The 21,711-nt window shown below is 36.3% G+C and overlaps 1 protein-coding gene across 1 annotated transcript; it reads left to right on the forward strand.

The window, feature by feature from the left end:
- The first annotated feature begins 16,695 nt into the window (after positions 1–16,695).
- On the forward strand, positions 16,696–20,491 carry LOC131041616 (protein trichome birefringence-like 11). The gene is made up of 4 exons (XM_057974749.2): positions 16,696–18,185; positions 18,735–19,124; positions 19,503–19,661; positions 19,796–20,491. Exons 1-4 carry the CDS (start codon positions 17,740–17,742, stop codon positions 20,130–20,132), a joined length of 1,332 nt encoding a protein of 443 aa, XP_057830732.2. The 5' UTR covers positions 16,696–17,739; the 3' UTR covers positions 20,133–20,491.
- The last annotated feature ends 1,220 nt before the right edge of the window (positions 20,492–21,711 follow it).

The raw sequence follows: 21,711 nt of genomic DNA on the forward strand, positions 1-21,711 counted from the left end.
GATAGCAACACTACATGCTTAGGTAGATCCTTTTCAGTTCCTCTACTCTACAATCACACTCTACAGTCTTCCACTCATTGGTCTGGGAAGTATCTCATCACTCGGATACAAACACAACATTTTCCAACACAAACAATAACAACCATCATCAACTTTATATACAACAATTAGGTCGGTAGCATAAATCCTGAACCCTAAACATTTTAGGTTTACAATTACAAGCGGTCCAATCCCAACCGTTCAAACACTTTACATAGAATAAAACAATCTCAAACAGATCTCAAGTCATTCTGCATCATCCATTCTTCACCGCACATGGAAATCAGTAACCCATCATGCTTTCTTCTCATACCGCCAAGAAGAATGTTCATTCTCGAGGTAGATATTTAATGCAATCGATCTTCACATGCAAGATCCTCAAGGAAATCCTTCACGTGCACAAAACTGATGTGGCATCTCGATCTCATCCTTATTTCTTAGCTAACTCATCACAAAATATCACTGGTTGCATCGCACAAGTTAGATTGCCAAACCGGAAACCCTAGAGCTGAGACTACCAACCGGTAGTCACACATAGTAAAACCCTGACACCGATTCACTTCATCCCTTTATACTGGTTCTCCAACTTGAACATCAATAACAACTTCTTCCAATTTTTATACCGGTTCTCTTATACTTATTGACATCAATGACAACATATGTTATCATCATATCATCATATGCCAACAATCTCCCCCTTTGGCATTGATGGCAATACTCAATGTAGCATTGCAACTATAAACAACATAGACCAGTGCAACTATAACATATATCTTTCATCACTTCAGATATCTTCTCCCTCATACATCAAATATCTTCTCCCCCTTTGACAACAATGCCAAAGTGGAGGCACAAGCTTCCATTCTCCACTATGCTAATCCCCCTATGGAGTAGCATCCTTCAACACACCAACCTTGTAAGATTTGTCATTGTAGTACCTGACTGATGTGGAACACACATTCTTTAATTTACTTAATGAAGGGGCAGAACCCCTAATTCACCTCTCAAATAGGTAAATGTAGTCTTCGGTAAGGGCTTAGTGAATATGTCTCCTAGTTGCTCCTAACTGAAAACATGTTGTAATACAACCTCTTTGTTTCAAACCTTCTCTCTCAAGAAATCATACTTGAGCTCAATATGCTTAGTTCTAGCATGCAATACCAAATTATTGGAAATATTTATTGCACTTGTGTTGTCACAAAATATACTCACCGGTTCAGATATAGGTACTTTGATACCATCCAATACATGTTTCATCCAGATTGCTTGAGTGCAGTTCATAAATGTTGCCACATACTCTGCTTCAGCTGTAGACTGGGAAATGCAGCTCTGCTTCTTACTTGTCCATGAGACTAGTCTTCCACCAAGAAATAATGCTCTACCAATTGTGCTCTTTCGGTCATCCACATCACCTCCCCAATCTGCATTGGCATATACTTTGAGATTAAAATCACCGTTGTATGGATACCACAATCCATAATCAACTGTCCCTTTCAGATATCTAAGAATCCTCTTGACTGCTACCAAGTGGGATTCTCTTGGACTTTTCTAAAAATGGGCCACAATGCCCACTGCATGAGCAATATCCTGTCTGTTGTGTACCATATAGCGTAGCTTATCGATCATTGACCGGTACTCCTCCTCATTCACCAATGTTGAATCATCTTCCTTAGTCAATTTGTAGTCAATCACCATCAGTGTACCAACTGGTTTTCTCTCCTCGATGCCAAAGGTCTTGAATACCTCTTTGACATACTTGGACTGGGTAATAAAGATACCCTCTTTCATCTGCTGAATCTATAGACCAATGAAGAATTTTATCTCTCCAAGCAGAGACATCTCAAACTCTTTCTTCATTTCATCTGCAAATGCATCGCTCATTTCATCATCTCCTCCAAAGATTATGTCATCTACAAATACTTCATAGATTAGAATTTGATCCCCTTCAGATTTCAGGTAGATGTTTCTATCCTCACTTGTTCTCTGAAATCCTATTTTCACAAGATGAGAGTGTAATCGTTCATACCATGCCCTTGGTGCTTGTTTTAATCCATATAGTGCCTTGCGTAACCCATTTGGTTGCTCAATATACACTTCCTCTTCTAGGATTCCATTCAAGAACGCAAACTTCACATCCATTTGATATACCTTGAATCCCTTAAATGTTGCAAATGCAAGTAGCATTCGAACACCTTCCAATCTAGCCACTGGGGAAAAGGTTTCTCCATAGTCTTCTCCTTCTTCCTGAGCATATCCTTTGCATACAAGTCTTGCCTTGTTCCTTACAATTATGCCTTCTTCATTCAGCTTATTCCTGAAGACCCATTTGGTACCTATGACATTCTTGTGTTCTGGTCTGGGTACCAAAGACCTTGTTGCATTCTTTTTTATCTGGTCTAACTCCTCTTCCATTGCCTTAATCCAGTCTTCATCTCTAAGTGCCTCTCTAGAAGTCTTAGGCTCAAATTCAGAAATCATGCAAGAGTTTTCTTTCACTTTTCTTCTTGTGAGTATCCCTACATCTTCACCTCCTATGATCTGCTTCGGATCATGATGTAGTTTCACATATCTAGGAATGACTCTAGCTTCTGCTTTCTTTTCCTCTTCTTCTTCTTCTCTTTCTTCTTCTTCACCTACTGCAGCTTCTACCGGTACAGGAACACTTGGGTCTTTGCTTGTTTCTTTCTTAACCAGTTCCCAGAAATTTACACCTAGTTCATCTTCCACTTGCTCATTGTAGGTTTCTTCAGGTTTCTCAAGGGATTCATCAACCCTAACATTGATACTCTCAACAATTTTCTGAGTCCTATTATTGTAGCACTTGAGAGCTTTGCTCTTAGTGGAATATCCCAGAAATATTCCTTCATCACATTTAGCATCATACTTGCTCAGATGCTCACCTCTCTTGATATAACACTTACTTCCAAATACTTTAAAATAACTCATAGTGGGAATCTTCCCGGTCTAATACTCATAAGGGATTTTATCTTTACCTTTCTTGATGAGTACCCGGTTCATAGTATAGACTGCAGTGCTCACCCCTTCTCTCCAAAAAGTGTGAGCAACCTTTCCTTAGATCAACATTGTTCTGGCCGCTTCAACTACAGTCCTGTTATTCCTTTCTGCTATGCCATTCTGTTGTGGTGTCCTTCGAGCAGACAACTACCTCTTGATACCGTTCTCTTCACAGTACTTGTTGAATTCGTTAGAAGTGAATTCACCTCCTTGATCAGTTCTTAGGAATTTTATCCTTTGACCACTTTCCTTCTCTACCAATGCTCTAAAGGCTTTGAATTTTCCAAACGCCCCAGACTTGTCTTCAAGAATGTGACCCACATCATTCTTGAGCAGTCATCAGTAAGAATCATGAAATACCTATCTCCCTAAATACTTCTAGTTTTCATTGGACCACACAGATCGGTGTGCACAAGATCAAGTAAGTTCTCTGCTGAAAAAGACTTACCTTTGAAAGTTGAGGAAGACATCTTCCCAAGTTAACATTCTCTGCATAAAACATTCTCCGGTTTGTTCAGCAAAGGCAATCCTCTTACTGCCTTGATCTTATTGGCTTTTACAATATTTTCAAAATTCATATGACAAAGTCTCCTATGCCATATCCAACTGTCATCAAACTTCACCATCAGACACTGACTAATCTTAACATTCAACTGAAACAAGTTACCTCTGGTCAGCTTACTGGTGGCAATAAGTTCACCACTCTTTCCAATTATATCGCAGACTCACCTTTGAACTCCAGAATGAGTCCTTTGCCATTTAGTTGTGCAACACTCAAAAGGTTATGCTTAATACCTTCTACCTAGTAGACATCATCCACACTACTCTTTCCATTCAGTGAGATGGATCCTTTACCTTTCACCAAGCATGGTGCATCATTGCCAAACCTAACAACACCTCGATCATGTTCTTCTAGAGACGAAAACTTTCTTCGATCACCAGTCATGTGGTGAGAACACCCACTATCAATAATCCACTCATTAGAGTTGTCAATGCGAGAGACAAGGGCTTTCTTTTCAGACACTTCTTCCTTTACAACTACAAACACTATGTCTTCATTCTCTTCATCCTCAGATTCTTCATCAGTAACACCTTCATCCACCGCAACAAGACAAATTCTTCTACTTCCTCCTTTATACTTTCTAAACCTATCTGGTTTATCCTTATTGTCATTGTTAGGACAGTTAAAAGCTATATGTCCTATCTTATTGCATGAAAAACATTTTAAAGGAAGCTTACCTCTGTATTTTCTAGTGCCTTTTGGAAGTCTCTTGGTAAGAAGAGCTTCAAACTCCATCAGTCTCTTCATCATCCATACCTCTACTTTGCATGGATTCATAACTGGTACTTACTTCTTTTTCTTTTATGGTTGGTGCAACAGATGCTCTAAAGGCTGACTCGGTCCTTTGAACACTGCCATCATAGCTATTCAACTCATCCGCAGTCAACTTTGCAATTATAGAGTCTAAGGATACCTTGGTTTTGTCGATGGATCTTAGCTCCTGAATAGCAGCAACTTTGATTGCATAGACCGGTAATAGTGATTTCAAAACTTTACTGACAACAACGACATCATCAATTGTTCCACCAGTGCTCTTGATATCTCCAACCACAATCTTTATCCTTATGCCATATTGTTGAATGGTCTCCCCTTCAACCATCCTCATGTCTTCAAATTTTCCTCTAAGGCTCTCTTCCTTAGCTTGCTTGACATGCTCATCACCACCATAAATGGTTTCCAAAGTGTCCCATACATCCTTAGGAGTGTCCTTATCTTGTACATCAATGAACTCAATATCGGACATGCTGCTAATAAGGGCTTCCATGACTTGCCCATTTTCTTGGATCTCTCTTTTCTGATCATCGGTTAGAGTGCCAGTGGGGATTACATAGGCATTATAAACATAGCTCCAGTGTTGAGCATGCAAACTCTTGATATAAATCTTCATTATGTCTTTCCATATTTTGAAGTTATCTCTATTTAACTTAGGACCTTCCCTCTTCATCATTAAAGCAAGATCTTTTACCTCAAGCGGTTAAGCTTATATCACCGAGGACCTAGAGTTGCTCTAATACCAATTGATGAATAATGATGAACAACAAATACCCTAACGGGTACTTAGAGGGGGGGGGGGTGAATCAATACAGACAAAAACTTCTCCACAACTTATCAAGTTAAAACAATGCTAACCGGTTGTCTTCATCACTGAACTTAACCATGACAATACGGTTAAACACAGTAAGACTTTAGACAGCTAAACCAGTAAAACTGAATACTTCAAATAACATTCAACACTTGATAATTACTTCACCAATATACTCATGCATGTGTTGTATCAGTAATACCATAACCATTAGCTCTGCATTCATATTCACCTAAACAAAGAATACTCAATCATCACATGAAAAATGCACAACTCATGACACACAAATTTTTCACGTGGAAACCCAAATGGGAAAAACCACAGTGGGGATGAATACCCACAAGCTTGTTTTTGAACTCTTTTGAATCTCGCTCTGTTAGGAGCTTATTCCGGTTAAAGACTTTAGAATAAGGTTTTGTTAGGAACCGATCCTGTTAAAGATCACCCGGTTAAGGAATGGCTATATACCCTATTAAACGTTGAAACCCTGTTAAAAGTTACCTCGCTAGAGGATTTGAAGAACTCAATAATCTTGAGTCACTTGGTTAGAGGATTTACAATAAGGCTATTAAAGCTACCCAGTAAAGAGATTTTCCTTTGGTTTAAATGGTTAGAAGACAACAGGTAAAGATCTGATCTGATAACAACGCTACATGCTTAGGCAGATCCTTTTCAGTTCCTCTACTCTGCAATCACACTCTGCAGTTTTCCACTCACTAGTCTGGCAAGTATCTCATCACTCGGATACAAACACAACATTTGCCAACACAAACAATAACAACCATCATCGACATTATAGACAATAATTAGGTTGGTAGTATAAACCCTGAACCATAAACATTTTAGGTTTACAATTACAAGCAGTCCAATCCTAACCATTCAAACACTTTGCATAGAATAAAACAATCTCAAATAGATCTCAAGTCATTCTGCATCGTCCATTCTTCACCGCACATGGAAATCACTAAGAAGAATGTTCATTCCCGAGGTAGACATTTAATGCAATCGATCTTCACATGTAAGATCCTAAAGGAAATCCTTCACGTGCACAAAAATGGCGTGGCATCTCGATCTCATCCTTATTTCTTAGCTAACTCATCACAAAATATCACCGGTTGCATTGCACAAGTTAGATTGCCAAATCGGAAACCCTAGAGCTGAGACTACCAACCGATAGTCACACTTAGTGAAACCCTGACACCGGTTCACTTCATCCCTTCATACCAGTTCTCCAACTTGAAAATCAATAGCAACTTCTTCCAATCTTCATACCAGTTCTCCTGTACTTATTGACATCAATGACAACATATGTTATCATCATATCATCATATGCCAACAGTAGTGACTGATATGGATGTAGTAAGTAATGATGTCAACTGATATGGAGGGTGAGGTGTGTAAGTAGACATAAAAGGTATGTTACCGGTACACATGAAGTGCAACATCTACCGGTAAAGCAGGACCACCGACAAGCAAGCAAAGAAGCAAAGAAGAACAAAGGGATGTGATCACGATAGACAAAGAGGAGTATAATGCAATTGATAAATGAGTTCAATGGATGGACCAACATGTTTGATGGAAGGCCAAGTTGATCCATCAACAAAGAAGAAGTTAGCAGGTATGTATGTCCACCGGTGAAGTTAGGTTATACTGGTAAGATGTGTTGAACCGGTAGTGAGTTTCGGTCGGTGAAGGATGTCAAACCGACTTTGCAGTCTAAGAAGAGGTGGATGCCGACAAAGATGACGGGTGGACACCAAGTGGCGAGACCGCTGAGGTTGGTGAAGTATTCATCAATGTAGTAGTTTGACGAGCAGGTCGACATTAATAAAAAACTCACAAATCATGGGATGATGGCAGGATGTTGCAGCTCGAGGAAGACAAAGTGGCAAGGTGATTGAACTAACCTTGTAGGACGATATGATCCTTGTACTTGTTAGCTGAAGGAAGCAGCCGAGCCATTAATGGCGATTGACAGAGAAATGCAGAAAAGCATGTCGTAGACATCCACAAATAGAAAACACACATTGAAAATCGAGGAGATGGGGGTGTTGTTTGATGTGATGCAGATCACCATTCCAGAAAAGCAGATCAGATCTAATATAGATGGAGTTGGTTAAGGAAAACCCTAACACACCACCATTTGAATGCTGCTTTTGGAGGGAATCCTCATAGATAAATATGTGAACTCTAGACTAAGATTGATTGATGTTGGATGCGAGTTGAGAGGAAGAAGATAGCTTGAGCAAGAAGAGAGACTATCTACCTAAGAGTTCTTTCACAGAGAGTTAGAGTGTGTGTTAGCAGGTTGAACCGGTGAGAGGTTCTAACCAGTAGAGACAGAGTAACCGATGAACTGTTATAGTCTTAACAGTCAAGCATATCGGTAGGTATTGAAAGGTTAGGAAGGCATCCAAGTGTGATGCTGTGTAGGGTGAGGTTCTGAGAAAGAGAAGAGAGGCAAAGAGAAACCGATAAGAGATCAGAAAGTGCAATCTGATAACCAGAAGAAGAAGAACTAGTGAAACAGAGGAAGTTGATAACCGACAGACATCCATTGATCAGGTGTTGCATAACTCATTTGCAACTAGGTGTTATCATTGCATTAAAATTGTATTGCATTATATTACATCAAGTTGGTGCTCCTTGGGTTGGTGCCCTAAATTATTGTAATCTATTGTTTCATTGTGAGGCTGGATTGAGGCAGTAGACTCCAGCAACATTTCTCACCGAAGTTTTTCCCATATTGGGTTTTCCTTGTACATCTGGTATTGTGGGTTATGTATTTGTGTTATTGCCTTTTTGATATCCTCTCATATCTTACTGGTTTGATTGCTTGGTCTTTAGGTTGTTAACCGATACTCAAAGGTTGGTTTAAAGTGAAAAGATTTTTTTGGAACCACTGATTCACCCCCCTCTCAGTGGTACATTGTGTTCAACAATTGTTTGTGAAACAAAGGTCTTAATGGAGAAGTGATATATTCAAAACAATTATGCACCCACTTAAAAGGATCTGATCATTACTGAAACAAAACCTTCGCATCAGGAAGACAATCAAGTTTCATTGGCAACATGCTCATGCTATGTTTATAATAGTGTTACATCCCACTTGTGCCCTAGTTGTTTTTATGCTACATTTACGCCATGTTATTTGTGCCCTAGTTGTTTTATGCTCTATTTACATAATGTTAAAAAGGAGAAGTCATTTGGCATGACTATTATCTTCTCCTTCATGAAAAGGGCATTTTGTTGGAAGAGGGGAAAAATACATATAAGTTCACTCTCTTTCTCTGAGCTTCATGATACATTTTTGGAAGTCTGTATGCAACCAGCTAGAGTTAACCTAGAAGGGCGCCATAACTTAGTCTATTTCATGGATTTTGCAAAATATTTGAGAAAGGGGGCATACTTGGAAAAGAAGGCACAACAAGTCATTTTCCTCTGATAATCAGGTCATGTTACTCATTCCAAGCCTAGACGGCTTTGAGTTATTATTCTTTCTTTGAGTTTTGAATTATGGTTCTAAGGGTTAAAAGAAAGTATGGAAATACAACCAGTATTATTTCAACTAACTGAGATTTGTTCATAATGTAAGTAGGAAAGATGAATTTCATAGATGTACTGTATTAAGTACGACTAGGAGTTCATACCTTGACAAAATAAAATGCACGATATATGCAGTAATGCTGTGATTTTTAATAATGTGATAAAAGAAAATATACTGTACAACTGTGTTGGGTTCATAAAGAAAGAATTAATAAACCCTGTTATTAGTTGTAATAGAATTGTGGTTAATTATTCAATATAGACTGATAAGTATATGCATATAATGCTCACTTATTTATCATAGACTTATTTCAAAACTGTGTTTAAGACTGCAACAAACCCTCTTGATTTTAGGGTGCATTTCTACCTTAGGTATACTCACGAAGGTAGAAGAAGAGTTGTAAAGATGACTCAATCATTTCCAACCATTAAGTAGTATAAAAAGTAGAAATTACCAGTCCACTGTGAAGTTGCTCTCCCATTGAGACTAACCTTCAAATGGATGAGATTGTTAAGTTACCCTTAGCTTGGGAAAAGATTGACGAGCAAGAGTAGAACAACAATACTCAAAAAATGCACTTAGCATATTATGTATAAAATAACTCTTAGATATTGTAGTAATAGCAGAGTCACGTCATGCATGATAAACTTACAAATATTTAAGGTATACATGAGAGCTGGCAACTCTCTAGCCTATCTTATATTTCATAGCTAAGGTGTTAAATTAAATTCAACTCTCGATAAGCTGCAACTTGCTAAGCTTTGAATAGTTGAAAAAAAAGTATTTACCGTAACTACCAGCTAAGCATGAGATCTTTACACAACAGAACTAGCTTAACATGTATCCACCTTGTTGGTTGGGGTTCATTCATGTTACTAATTGTAACCTAGGAGACATTTTGGTAAATGCATTTAGTAGAAGATAAACTCAAAAAATAAGTGAAGTTCATGGAATGTGACTAAGATGTAAATAAAATCCACAGAAGTGCCAAGAGAGAGACATATCACTGGTGAAATCTCTAAAATTAATTATGCTGTTAGTTGATTACTGAAAATTTATATCAGTTCTGAAGCTCATCGAGCCAGAGTTAACTAGTAAACAACCCTCACTTATGGTTAATGCTTAATCAATCCTTAGTATGAAAAGGGTTAGATAGGCATGAGTGAACTTGGTGGTGTTCCTTAAAATGCAAATGATTAATATTAAGCATTTCAGAATGGGACAGTGACAACTCTAATTCATAATTCAAGCTGAATATAGAAATTTGGTATAAACATGAGGGTTAGATACCTGGTTGCCTACCTTACCTTTTTGACACTAAGGTAATATTTTTCAGACTTAGACCATGATATAGAGAATCTAGAGGGGACAAAGAATACCTTTAAAAAGACTGTAAGGCTGAATCTTAATTGTGAATAAGCTATGATACTCAGTGGAGAAATAATGTTTAAACTCAAAATATGTACTTTGTGATTGAAATCCAAGTGATTGACAAGTGGACATCCACTAATTAAGTTCTCAGGAAAGAACTTATGTCCTAAAAGTTCAAGTTGCAACCATGAAGGGTTAAAATCATTCGCAACTCAATAGAAAATACCGGATAATAAAGGCCAAGTATGGGTTACTGTTCATGAGTAAACAATATTGGGACCGTGTGAAATGTGAACTATTCAACTATTGTAATTTAAGATTGATAAATTTGTTCAGGACACATTAAACGAGGGATAATGAATTTTGCATATCCATTAATCATGGATTCATTCTTGTACTCATGAGAGAGTAGGTTTCTAGCTTAAGGGCACAAGCGTGAGCTTTGAATTTAATTAATCTATGGTTCTATCTAAAGATAGGTTACACCATAAGAGTATAAAGTCACCTCAAGTTTGTTGACCAACATGTGAAACTTGGATCTAAACATATATGTCAGCCAATGAGCCTCATAGAGTCAGTATGCAGTAGCATAGTGACATACATGATGACTTGGACACCTTCAGGATTGTAGTTCGACCAAGTAGGGTGATGAATGATGACTTTAATAATTAGTGTGATTGAAATTACATTAAAACCTTCAGCCAAGGTGATGTTACTTCTATAAGTGTCAACTATTTTGTTAATCCAGATATGCAACCCAGTCAAAGGTCATACTAGTTAGGGGTAGCCTATGGTGTATGAACTACTAGGGATTTGTGTAGGATTATACACTAGTCTCAGATGGCATGAGTTCAATTTTTTGATATCTCCTTGTGAAGGGTTGGGCCAATCCAATTGGATACAACACGGGGGACTAGTAAGTCCATGGTTGGGCGGAAAAGTGCCCTGATGATAATTTCCCTCCTTCAAAACATTGGTAAAGTTATGTTAAAGATCAGAATGAACTTTAGGAAAAGCTGTAATCTTTAAACCTCTCTACTCTCTTAAATCGAAAAGATATAAATTTTCATTTGTACGAATATATATATATATATATATATATATATATATATATATATATATATATATATATATATATATTGAATTATTTCAAGTTCTATTTTAGTTTAATGTTAAAAAAAGAAGTTGTTGTAAATTTCTATTTCCATTTTCATTTCTGTTTCTGTTTTCAAAAAGTTGTAAATTAATTTGTATAGTAAGTGCTTGTATAGCATAGATACGGCTAGAAAGAGGGATAAATAGATAGGGGAGGAGCGAGAGAGACATGGGTAAAGAGATAGTGGTAGAGATCATGATAAATATATAGATAGAGTTGGGGATATATATGGGGAAAGAGGAGAGAAATATGGAGAGGAGAGGGATATGGAGAGATAAAGAGAGGGGAGAGGGAGGGAGATAGATGGATAGATAGAGGGAGATAGATGGACAAATAGAGGGAGACATGTCTAAAGGTAGAGGGGACAAAGGAAGATAGAGGTAGATATAAAGATGGAGTGAGAGAGGAAAAGGGAAAACTAGATAGAGACAAAGAGAGGGAGAGAGAGAGATAAAGATATAAAGATAGGGGGATAGAGAGAAAGAGATATAGAGATCTATAAAGGAAGAGGGAGAGATAGAGTGATTGAGACATATATAAGGATAGAGATAAAAAAAATAGAGATGGAGAGAGGGCAAGAAAAGTAAGGGGAGATAGAGGGAGAGATAGATATACATTGGAAGAGAAAGAGAGCAATGTAGAGATATACAAGAAGAGAAAGGGAGAGAAAGATAGAGATAAATAGATAGATAGGGGATAAGGAGGGAATGTTTAGAGGGAGATATGGGGAGAAATAAAGAGGAGGGGGAGATAGAGATAGATAGAGAGAGGGAATGATAAAGATATCGAGAAACATAGATATATAGAGAGGGTTAGGAAGAAAGATAGAGATATATGTGTACAAAGAGTTTGTGAGAGGAGTGAGAGAGGGATGGAAATAAATAAAGAGATAAATATATTTTAAAAGAGAGATGAAGTGAATAAGAGATAGAGAGAGGTGAAAATAATGATATATAGATAGAGAGGGGGAGATATATATGAAGATAGAGATACAGGGAGAAATAGTGATAAAGGAAGGTGCCAAAAGCAAGTAATAGAGAGAAAGGTTTAAAGAGAGGAAGAGAGACAAAGAGGGGGAAATATAGAGAGATGGAGATAGCGATAGAGATAGAGAGGAAGAAACATGTAGTGTGTGTATGTATTATAGAGAAGTGGAGAGATATGAAAGGAGTGATGGGGAGACAGGGAGAGATAGGGATAGAAAGAGGGAGGGAGAGGGATATAAAGAGGAAAATATGGATATAGAATAAATATGACTTGCAAAATATAAAAGGGGGTGAGAGAGGAGAGATGGAAGGAGAGAGAAAGAGGGAAAGAGAGAAACATAGATAGAAAGAGGGCAACAACGAGAGAGGGAGAGATAGATAGATAGATAAAGATATAGTAAGTGATATAGAGAGAGATAGAGAGGGATATAGAGAGAGTAAGAGAGATGAAGGGAGATGAGTGTATAAGAGAGAGACAAAGATAGATATAGAGAGGGATAGGGATAGGGATAGGGATAGGGATAGGGATACACATAGAGATAAAGATAGAGAGTGTGCATGTCTGTGCGAGTGAGAGAGATATAGAGATAGATAGGGAGGGATAAATAGGGATTGTGTGTGAGAGTGAGGTAGATGTAGAGAGGGAGAAAGGTATATATTAATAGAAGAAAGGATACAAAAGTAAAGAGATATAAAAGAGGGAGCGATAGGGAGAGAGGAGAGATAGATATAGTGGGAAGGATATTGGGGGAAGAGAGATAGGGAAAGGTAAGGAGATATAGATAGGGGAGAGATATAGAGATGAAGATAATAATCAAATGACATGCTACACTAAACATAAGTCACCAAGGAGACATGCTATCCTTACATTATTGGGAGAAAATGAGTAATCAAAAGTCTCTCTCTCTCTCTCTCTCTCTCTCTCTCTCTCTAAACTTTTAATTTAGGTTTTAAGTTGAAATTTATTTTATTATATAAATATAAATAAAAATAAAAATATAATTATTTGACAATATATTTTTTTTAATAAGACAAAAAATTATAAAGTAACTTAATTCTAATATCTTTTAATTAATATTTGTGATTTCATAAACTGACATAAATGGTTTAAAAAAAATTAACTTGGTAAAATCATTAAAGAAAGAAGAAGAATTATAATTATCTAATAAAAGAATAAGGCTTGTTATTCAACAGTATAATATGAGACATATCTGTATGTCAACCAATATTTATTTTGACATCTTTATGAATACTATAGAAATTCATGGTATCTTCCTCCATAAACTATATGCACATATATTGAAATAGTTTTGAATAGTATAATATATGTAGGTATTAATACCCGTATTAATGCGCTCTATGAGCATTCCTCCTTTCTTTATGATTCAATAACATAAAAGATATTCTTATCAAGAAGATAATAAAATAAATAATTTTAATTCAAAATATAATTATTTTACAATAATTAAAATTTTAATAAGATAAATAATTATGAATTAAATTAGTTTTAATAATTTTTAACTATTATTTTTTAATTTCATACAAAGATATAAATATTTAAAATAAATTTAAAACTTAATGAAAAATTAATCCTTAAAAAATAATAGAATATTTTACTATTAAAAGAAATAATACTAAAACATTTTTCTTATCAAAAGAAGATAATAATAAAAGAGATTTTTAATTTTTTTTTTTTCTAATTATCAATATTAAAATTTTAATTTTTATCAATAGAGATTTTTTTTTTGAATTAATATAAATGTAAGCATATGGTTGAGATTAATTCTATAATCTTGCATCCTTCTCCTCAATTTTGAATCATTGATTTAAAAAAATGGGTGGTCCATTTCATATAGGGAAATATCTTTGCTACTTTTCTTCGAAGTGATCCTTTTATTTATTTTTTATGTCATTTCTTTGCAAAGTTGTATGCAAAAATGAGAAGTTGCACCATGTAGATTTAAAAGCCTTAATGTGTGATTCTTACAATATTTCTTTAGAGTCTTTGCATCGCATGATGACCATGGTCCATATCTATATGTCAGAACCCTCAAAATTTGCAATAAAAAATACCATCTTCAACCTTTTCACTATTGTGTCCACCACCAAAAGCTTGTTGATATGTTCAAGATTTGGTGTTGTAGATTGAACTAATCAACATCATTTTCTATAGATTCTTTTAAAAATTGCAAGCAACAACATAAGATGGTATTGTTAATTATTGATCATCTTTTAAGTTTGAATCAAGCATTATAGACATTCCAATTGAAATTAAATCCATCAAAAGTAGAATTTAAAAAGAAGGAAGATGAAACAATTGTTTAAAACTCAATCTAAAACCTATTCCAAACTTCATCTTTGTTAGACTTATATTTCTCCAACCCAACTCATGTTGCAATGGTTGAAAAGTTGTCATATATGGTCCAAAAGTGAAAAAATGACCAAATAGAACACCAAATTCATGAGCTCGTGAGCCAAGCCTAATACAAGAGTATGCCATTTGTTTTTGATTAAAAAAGTAGCCTTAACTAGGGCACCAACCCTTTAACATGGTCATGGACTATCCATAGCACACCAATAACAAAAAATTAAACTAGATGAAAGTTCAACACAAAATTAACAGACAAGAGTTTAGCAGTAATTTGAACAGTAGGGGCATACCCCGATAATAAAAAAACCATAAAAATAAGTCCTAAGATCTAAGGAACGGTTTACGTGCCCCTATCATGTCTATGATCTTCTTCCAGTCTTTAGAGAGGAACTTGCATAGTTCCCTGACAACTTGTTTGTCAACTTCTTCTTTAGCAATTATGTCGCAGAGAAGAGAAAGAGTTAGCGCCGAACTGTGCAAAACCCAAATGTAGAACTTGTTGATGCTGACTTGTTTCTTCTCTCTCACATCCAACCTGTTGTTAATTGCCTGGATTTCCTCTTTCAGTCTCTGAATTTCCCCATCCAGCCGTGGGCTGTCCATGCGAAGGGTCTGCAACTCATCCACTTTAGGGTCTGTGGGTTCTATGTTCTCATCTTCCTTGAAGTCCCTATCCTTGTCCTTTTTCTTTTTCTTCTTGTTTTTGTTGATTTGTCTTTCTTTACCAGTGCCTTCCAAGGTACCTACATCATTTTTCTGGGCTTCGAGGTAAGATGCCAAACTAGTACCTTGCTCCAACCCCTCAATGATATTGTCCAAAGTCACTTTCGCCTTAATGTTGATATGTTATTGTATTAAGACATTCCCCACAAGGTGGACATAAAATTGAATGAGAATTAAGACAGGCATGCTTGTTTTACCATTACATTTACATAAATCAAGGAGCTAAATGTGATAAATGACTAATATAGAAATTAGATATGCATTGAAAGTAGAATGAAATTGAATTATACTTACCTTAAAATTTGCACAATGTAGCCTTACATATCAAGATGCTCTAATATAGAGGAGAATTTATAAATTAGAGGCTTGAGTTGAATAAAAGCTAAGATTTTGAGATTCTTGGAAATGATCAAACTAGTCAATTTAATCTTAATGTTGATGGTACAATTGTATCTACAACAAAAAAAATTATTTAATACTTGCAAAAGAGGTTCATCTAATGTTTATTCATGTAATAAAGAATTCTTTCACAATGCACAAGAATCTTGTATTCATTTATTTTCACAAAAAATGCCTATTCTCAACAACTAGATTCAAATATGTTTAAAGACATCTGGTTTAATGACAAAGTCTTGAGTTAAAATCTTCTTCAATACTAAAAGAAAAAAAAAACAACTAGATTCAAAGTTACATAATAAAAATAGATTATATTAAGAAAATAATGATTTTTTTTTTTAAGCCCTGAATGGTAGCATGGTTGGCTTGGGCGGGTTGTTTGCTCCCTCATCGTCCGAGTTCAACTCACGTCACAAGACGTCTACCAGATTTGCTTTGCTTGGGCTGGGACCCCACTGGGTTAAAAAATAAATAAAATAATGATTTTTAATATATTTATGAAACTATATGATTAAAAAAAAAAATCTTGTGAATGTATTAACCTAACAATATACTCAAACATCAAATAATTTTGTGACTTAAAAAATAGAAAGAAAAATAATAGTTTTATTTATGCTTGAAAAAATTTGACATAAGTGAACCAGCTTGAGAATAGCTGCCATATAGTTGACATACTTCTTCTATGTGATGTCAGTTGCTAGTCTTTTGTAATCATTACTAGTTTATGAACATATGCACAATGTTTTGTCTTGTTTCTCCTATGTAACGCCGATTACTGATCCATCGTAAAAAAAATTACAAAAAATAAATCTTAACCCATTGTAAAAGTTTTAAGGTGAATACAAAAATAAAAAATAAAATCTAAAGGAAAAAGTCACAAGAGGAACCCAAAGATTTTTTGCTTTCACCTGAAGGCAATCTAAATCTGTCATCCATTAACTTTGAAGTTATAATTGATCACAGCTACCAAACTATTCGGAATCCACATTAGGCCTTTAATGCCATTCACTTCGCTGCCAGCAAGCAAAATATTCGTAAAGGGTAAAAATAGTTCTGAGGTTAACTACCAGAAGAAAAGGCAAGTGACGGCAAATCAAGTTCTGGAAATTGAAAGAAAACAAGTATCTGCTGCGTGGCAAATAAATGCATGTATATCTTGATCATGAAAAATAAAATAAAATTGGACTGGAATGCATAATAATGGTTTCACTAGGAGTACTACTCAGTTGTTTTCAATCATTTGGTTTGCCTCAATCCAAAGGAATTGCACAGAAAGCAACATGGTAGGCAATGAGCAAGGTTATTGCATCAGTCATCATTGAGGCCAGAGGAAAATTATATTTATTAGGAGGAGCATGCCTTGACTTGCATCGATTCAGGGACTGCCACTGCAAGGCTAAAGTACGAGTTGTGGGCTATGATTAAAATGCCTCTTTGGATTGTGGGTACTCTTGTTTTGAATCCATTATGAGATGGAATTAGTTGGGCTGTGTGGTGAAATCGTAAGTGAATCCTTGGGTCTGTGTGTTTTTGGATCATAAGATTAGCGTAGAATGCAGAAAGCTCAAATGTGAATAGTTACTACCAAACAATGGTTATGGTTATGCATTTTTTTCTGGGCCAGTATCTTGTTGAGGGATGGGTAAGTTCTGAACACCCAAACGCTGGACAGGGAAGCAAAGCCTTTTGGGTTTGTGAGATTCTTTCATATCACGAAACCCAAATGCATTAGGTGTGCATGAGGATTGTTTTTTTCGACAGAGTTTGGATATTTCTTGTGCTGATTTTTTATCTAGGGAATGACAGAAAATGGCATGGTACGGTGTTTTACTGGGTGTGGAACTCCACAGAGTGGTTTGTTAATGGTGTTTTTGGGTTTGGAATTTTATAGAGTGGTCTGTTAGTGATATCTTTATAGGTTTTAGCATTGGGGCAAAGGAGTTGTACCACTGTAGTAGTCTGCCGCAGCAAGGGTTTTATATTATAGAGCCATGGAGTCATCTTTTAGCCCTACCAAGAGCTTCAAACGGCTATACTGTAAAGTAGATTCTCAAGTTTGCAGTGGAGGTATATTTGGATTTGGATTGATAATCGTGGCGTTCTTTTTCTTCATTTACTTCGACATCAAGACAATCTCTGTAGGGCTTCTTCTACACACAGAAGATGGGCAGCTCAACAATTTTTTTGAAAATTCGTCATCTGTTGAAACAAACATTGATATTAGGAGCTTCTCAGATGTTCCCAGGCCAGAGTTTTCCCGGAATTTTACTAAGTGTGACCTTTACACTGGATCGTGGATTTGGGATGAATCACATCCCCTTTACCAATCCACCAGTTGCCCATTCATTGATCCTGGGTTTCGGTGCCAGGAGAATGGGAGGCCAGATAAGTTATATATGAAGTGGCGATGGCAACCTTTCGGCTGCAACCTTCCAAGGTTAGTGTAGTTTTCATCCCTTATTCCTGTTAAATCCTATTTGAGCTGTCCAGGAGATATCCTAAGTTCAATCTAAAATATAATGGAATTTCATATTCAATGCACGCAATAGGATAATATGCCCAATTTTAGAGTTAAGGTAAATCATCTTCTCTTATTCCTCTAGAGGACGAAATATTGATATTCAATTCGGTCTGTCCAACAGATATTCTAGTTTTCTTGAACAATCAGTTATATTTGTGGAATTTTATATTCAATATATGTAAAGTGTGAGTGTAGAATTAGTCGAAGCTGAATTCCTGTTAGATGGTTGGTCTTCCTAAGAAGGAGTGAGCTTTGGTAGAATTTCACATTCCATGGAAGAAAATTATTAGCCTAGATGAGAATTAGGCCAATTTTAGGCTGAGGAGACGTTTATTATTGTGCCATATTACCATTGCGTTGCAGATTGAATGATAATTCAAGATAGTTTAGTCTGTAAAGAGACTAGAAACTTTTGTGGGTGGAGCTATATTGGGTTTAATCCTATTTATTTGTCTGCAATTTCAGGTTCAATGCAACTGACATGCTAAATAGGATACAGAACCGGCGAGTTGTCTTTGTTGGTGATTCAATTGGAAGAAACCAATGGGAATCATTAATTTGCATGTTAGCAGAGGCAGTTCCCAATAAACTCCAAATATATGAGGTGAATGGAAGTCCCATTTCAAAGCACAAGGGATATTTATCCTTCAAATTTGAGGAGTTCAATTGCACAGTAGAATATTATAGGGCACCATTTTTGGTTTTGCAAGGTCGCCCTCCTAAAGAATCACCTCCTCAAATTAAAACTACTCTGAAATTGGATTTGCTAGACTGGCAGTCTGTGCATTGGAAGGACGCAGATATTCTGATATTTAACACAGGGCACTGGTGGAACTTTGAAAAGACCTTAAGAGGGTATGCCATTTATTTGCACTTTTACAGCACTGCAACTATTGAATTTGAATTGTTTTGTAAGAATTTTCAAGGCCTTAATCATGAAGAACACACTATATAGCTTATGCGCATGTAGAACAGTTAAGATCCACAGTCAAGGGAAAATCACACTAAAGTCTATTGTCCAATTTATTTAGATTCCAAATGCCAAAATGCAGTTCAATTGGTGGAGTGTGTAGGAGATTCAATCCCTATAAAGATCTTTTGGGCTATTTGTTCATCTTTCTAGAACTGATAAATAAAATATGTTCATTCAATATACTAGTATTTATAGAAGAGATTTTTTACTTTCCAGAATTTGCTCAATTTTTCTTTGAACTGATGTTGAGAATATCTCAGGGGTTGCTATTTTCAGGAAGGAGAAATGGTAAACATGACTATGGATGTGTCAACTGCATTTGAGAGGTCTATGAAGACTGTGATGAATTGGATTTCTCAAGAAATAAATCCTGAAAAGACCCATACCTTCTTTCGCACCTATTCTCCAGTGCATTTCAGGTTTGATTATTCATTCTCTGCATGCTTCCTTTAATCTTAACCTTTCTGCCTTTTGATGTAACATATGTAAGGAGAGCAGTTTATTTAGGAAATTGAGAGCTGGAGTAAATTATACATGTGGCTTGCTCATGCAGGGGAGGCACTTGGCAAACTGGTGGGCATTGCCATTTAGAGACGAAGCCAGCAGTAAGCCCATTAGGTTTCCATGATCCACATCTTCAGAGCAGCAATCACATTATTTCCAAAGCACTGGGGAAGCTACATAATCATAAGAATGCACAATTATTAAACATAACATTCTTGTCACAGTTGAGGAAGGATGGCCACTCCTCAGTGTATTATTTAGGCAATGGATCTGGACCTGCTTCCATTCGCAGGCAAGATTGCAGTCATTGGTGTCTTCCTGGGGTGCCAGATGCATGGAATGAGCTGTTATATGCAATCTTGATTGCAAAAGGCTATGGAGATTGAACCCTGGACTTGGAAATGGCAGCATGGAGATATTTTATCACATTCTTTGTAAAGTAAAATTATCAATGTTATCAGTGTTATTCAATGTATGAAATGTGTTTCAATCTGCGGGAAGGGAAGTTTTGTTGGAATTGCAGAGGATAAGGCAATGTTGGTTGTCTGTCACACCTTTTAATAAGAGTTTGGGAGTCACCACCCAAATTCCATTATGGAGAGCAACTTGTAGAAACTAAAGGAATCCCAGAACACTTAAAACAATAAGTTATAACCCATACAATTGCTCAAGGAAGCATATATTCTTTGATGGTGGACTTGCTCTGTATTTATTGTTGCATTAAGATCCATTTTGCTCCTCTGAAGTATGTTTCAAGAAAAGTATAGCAAATCCATTTTAATGATTTTTTTGGCAGCAGAAATATTTACTGTAATGTTTCACACTTATCATTCAACCATTTATTCAAATTTCTTTTTTTAAAAAAGAACTAGTTTATAAATGAGTAGTAACCACTATGGAAGCCGATTCTCTTTAATGTTACTTTTGGCCATCTGGCTGAGATAGTGAAGTTTTAACCTGATTAACCCAACTTGGCAGTAAGACAGACCAAGGCAAAGCGGATTGGGCGCTGGGCTGGGTCGAAGGGATACTTCTGATACAACAAAAACAAAACAAAAAACTACTATAGGAAGTTAGAAACCCTTTGTGCTAAGACTCAATCACTATGTTAGTGGAATGTATTCATGATATCTTATGAGACAAGCAGTATGTTTTCAATGTTTGACATATAATGGAAGATAACACAACTTTGATGGGTAGTGGAATATCAATATGCCAATATAGTCAACTCTCAAAGTATAAGAATGGTGAAGCCAATGGCTACTAGAAGAGTAGATAGGCCTCTCTGGTGCTTCCTATGAAACTCGGGTTGAATGCATGCCATAGACATTGGGCTTCTATCTAGTTTACATTTTAAGCGGGTTTGGGTTCTAGGCATGCTCCAGGCGTAAAACTTGAAACCAGTTGTACCCAATATCAAAAAAGATGAAGAGAACAATGCTACGAGAGAAAGGAATTGTTATCACAAAAGCTTGCACCCTTGCTGAGCTATCAACTCAGCAACCTTGTGAAACATGGAAACAACCCCGAAGTGTGGGACCTTGCGCAAGGGGGTTGAATCTTCGGAGAAGGTTGACTTCCTTTTCAATCGAGTGCATGTGTTGAACCAACTCAACACTCAAAATCTTACTTCAAAACTTATCCTAACAACTTGCAGAGGAAAAGGAAAGAGAGAAATGCTTAAAATGAAAGGATGTCATGCACCAAGATAAGAGATGTTTCTCTCCCCACTCGAAATGGCACAAAGAACCAATTGAAATATCTAGGAGATGCACAAACTTCAGTTGTATGAATGACCTCTGTTGTTTTTGTAACTAGGGTGAAAATAAATAGGAGATGGGTTCTAATTGCCGCAAGGCAACATTAGAACCCATCCAAAAGGACTAGGCCCTTTTCTTTGTAAATCGCACCTATTCATTTAGGTGGCGTGGAAACTTAAATAGGGCTGGGCCCTCTAATCTTTGC

This window comes from Cryptomeria japonica, chromosome 8 (genome assembly GCF_030272615.1).
Source record: "Cryptomeria japonica chromosome 8, Sugi_1.0, whole genome shotgun sequence".
Lineage (NCBI taxonomy): Eukaryota > Viridiplantae > Streptophyta > Pinopsida > Cupressales > Cupressaceae > Cryptomeria > Cryptomeria japonica.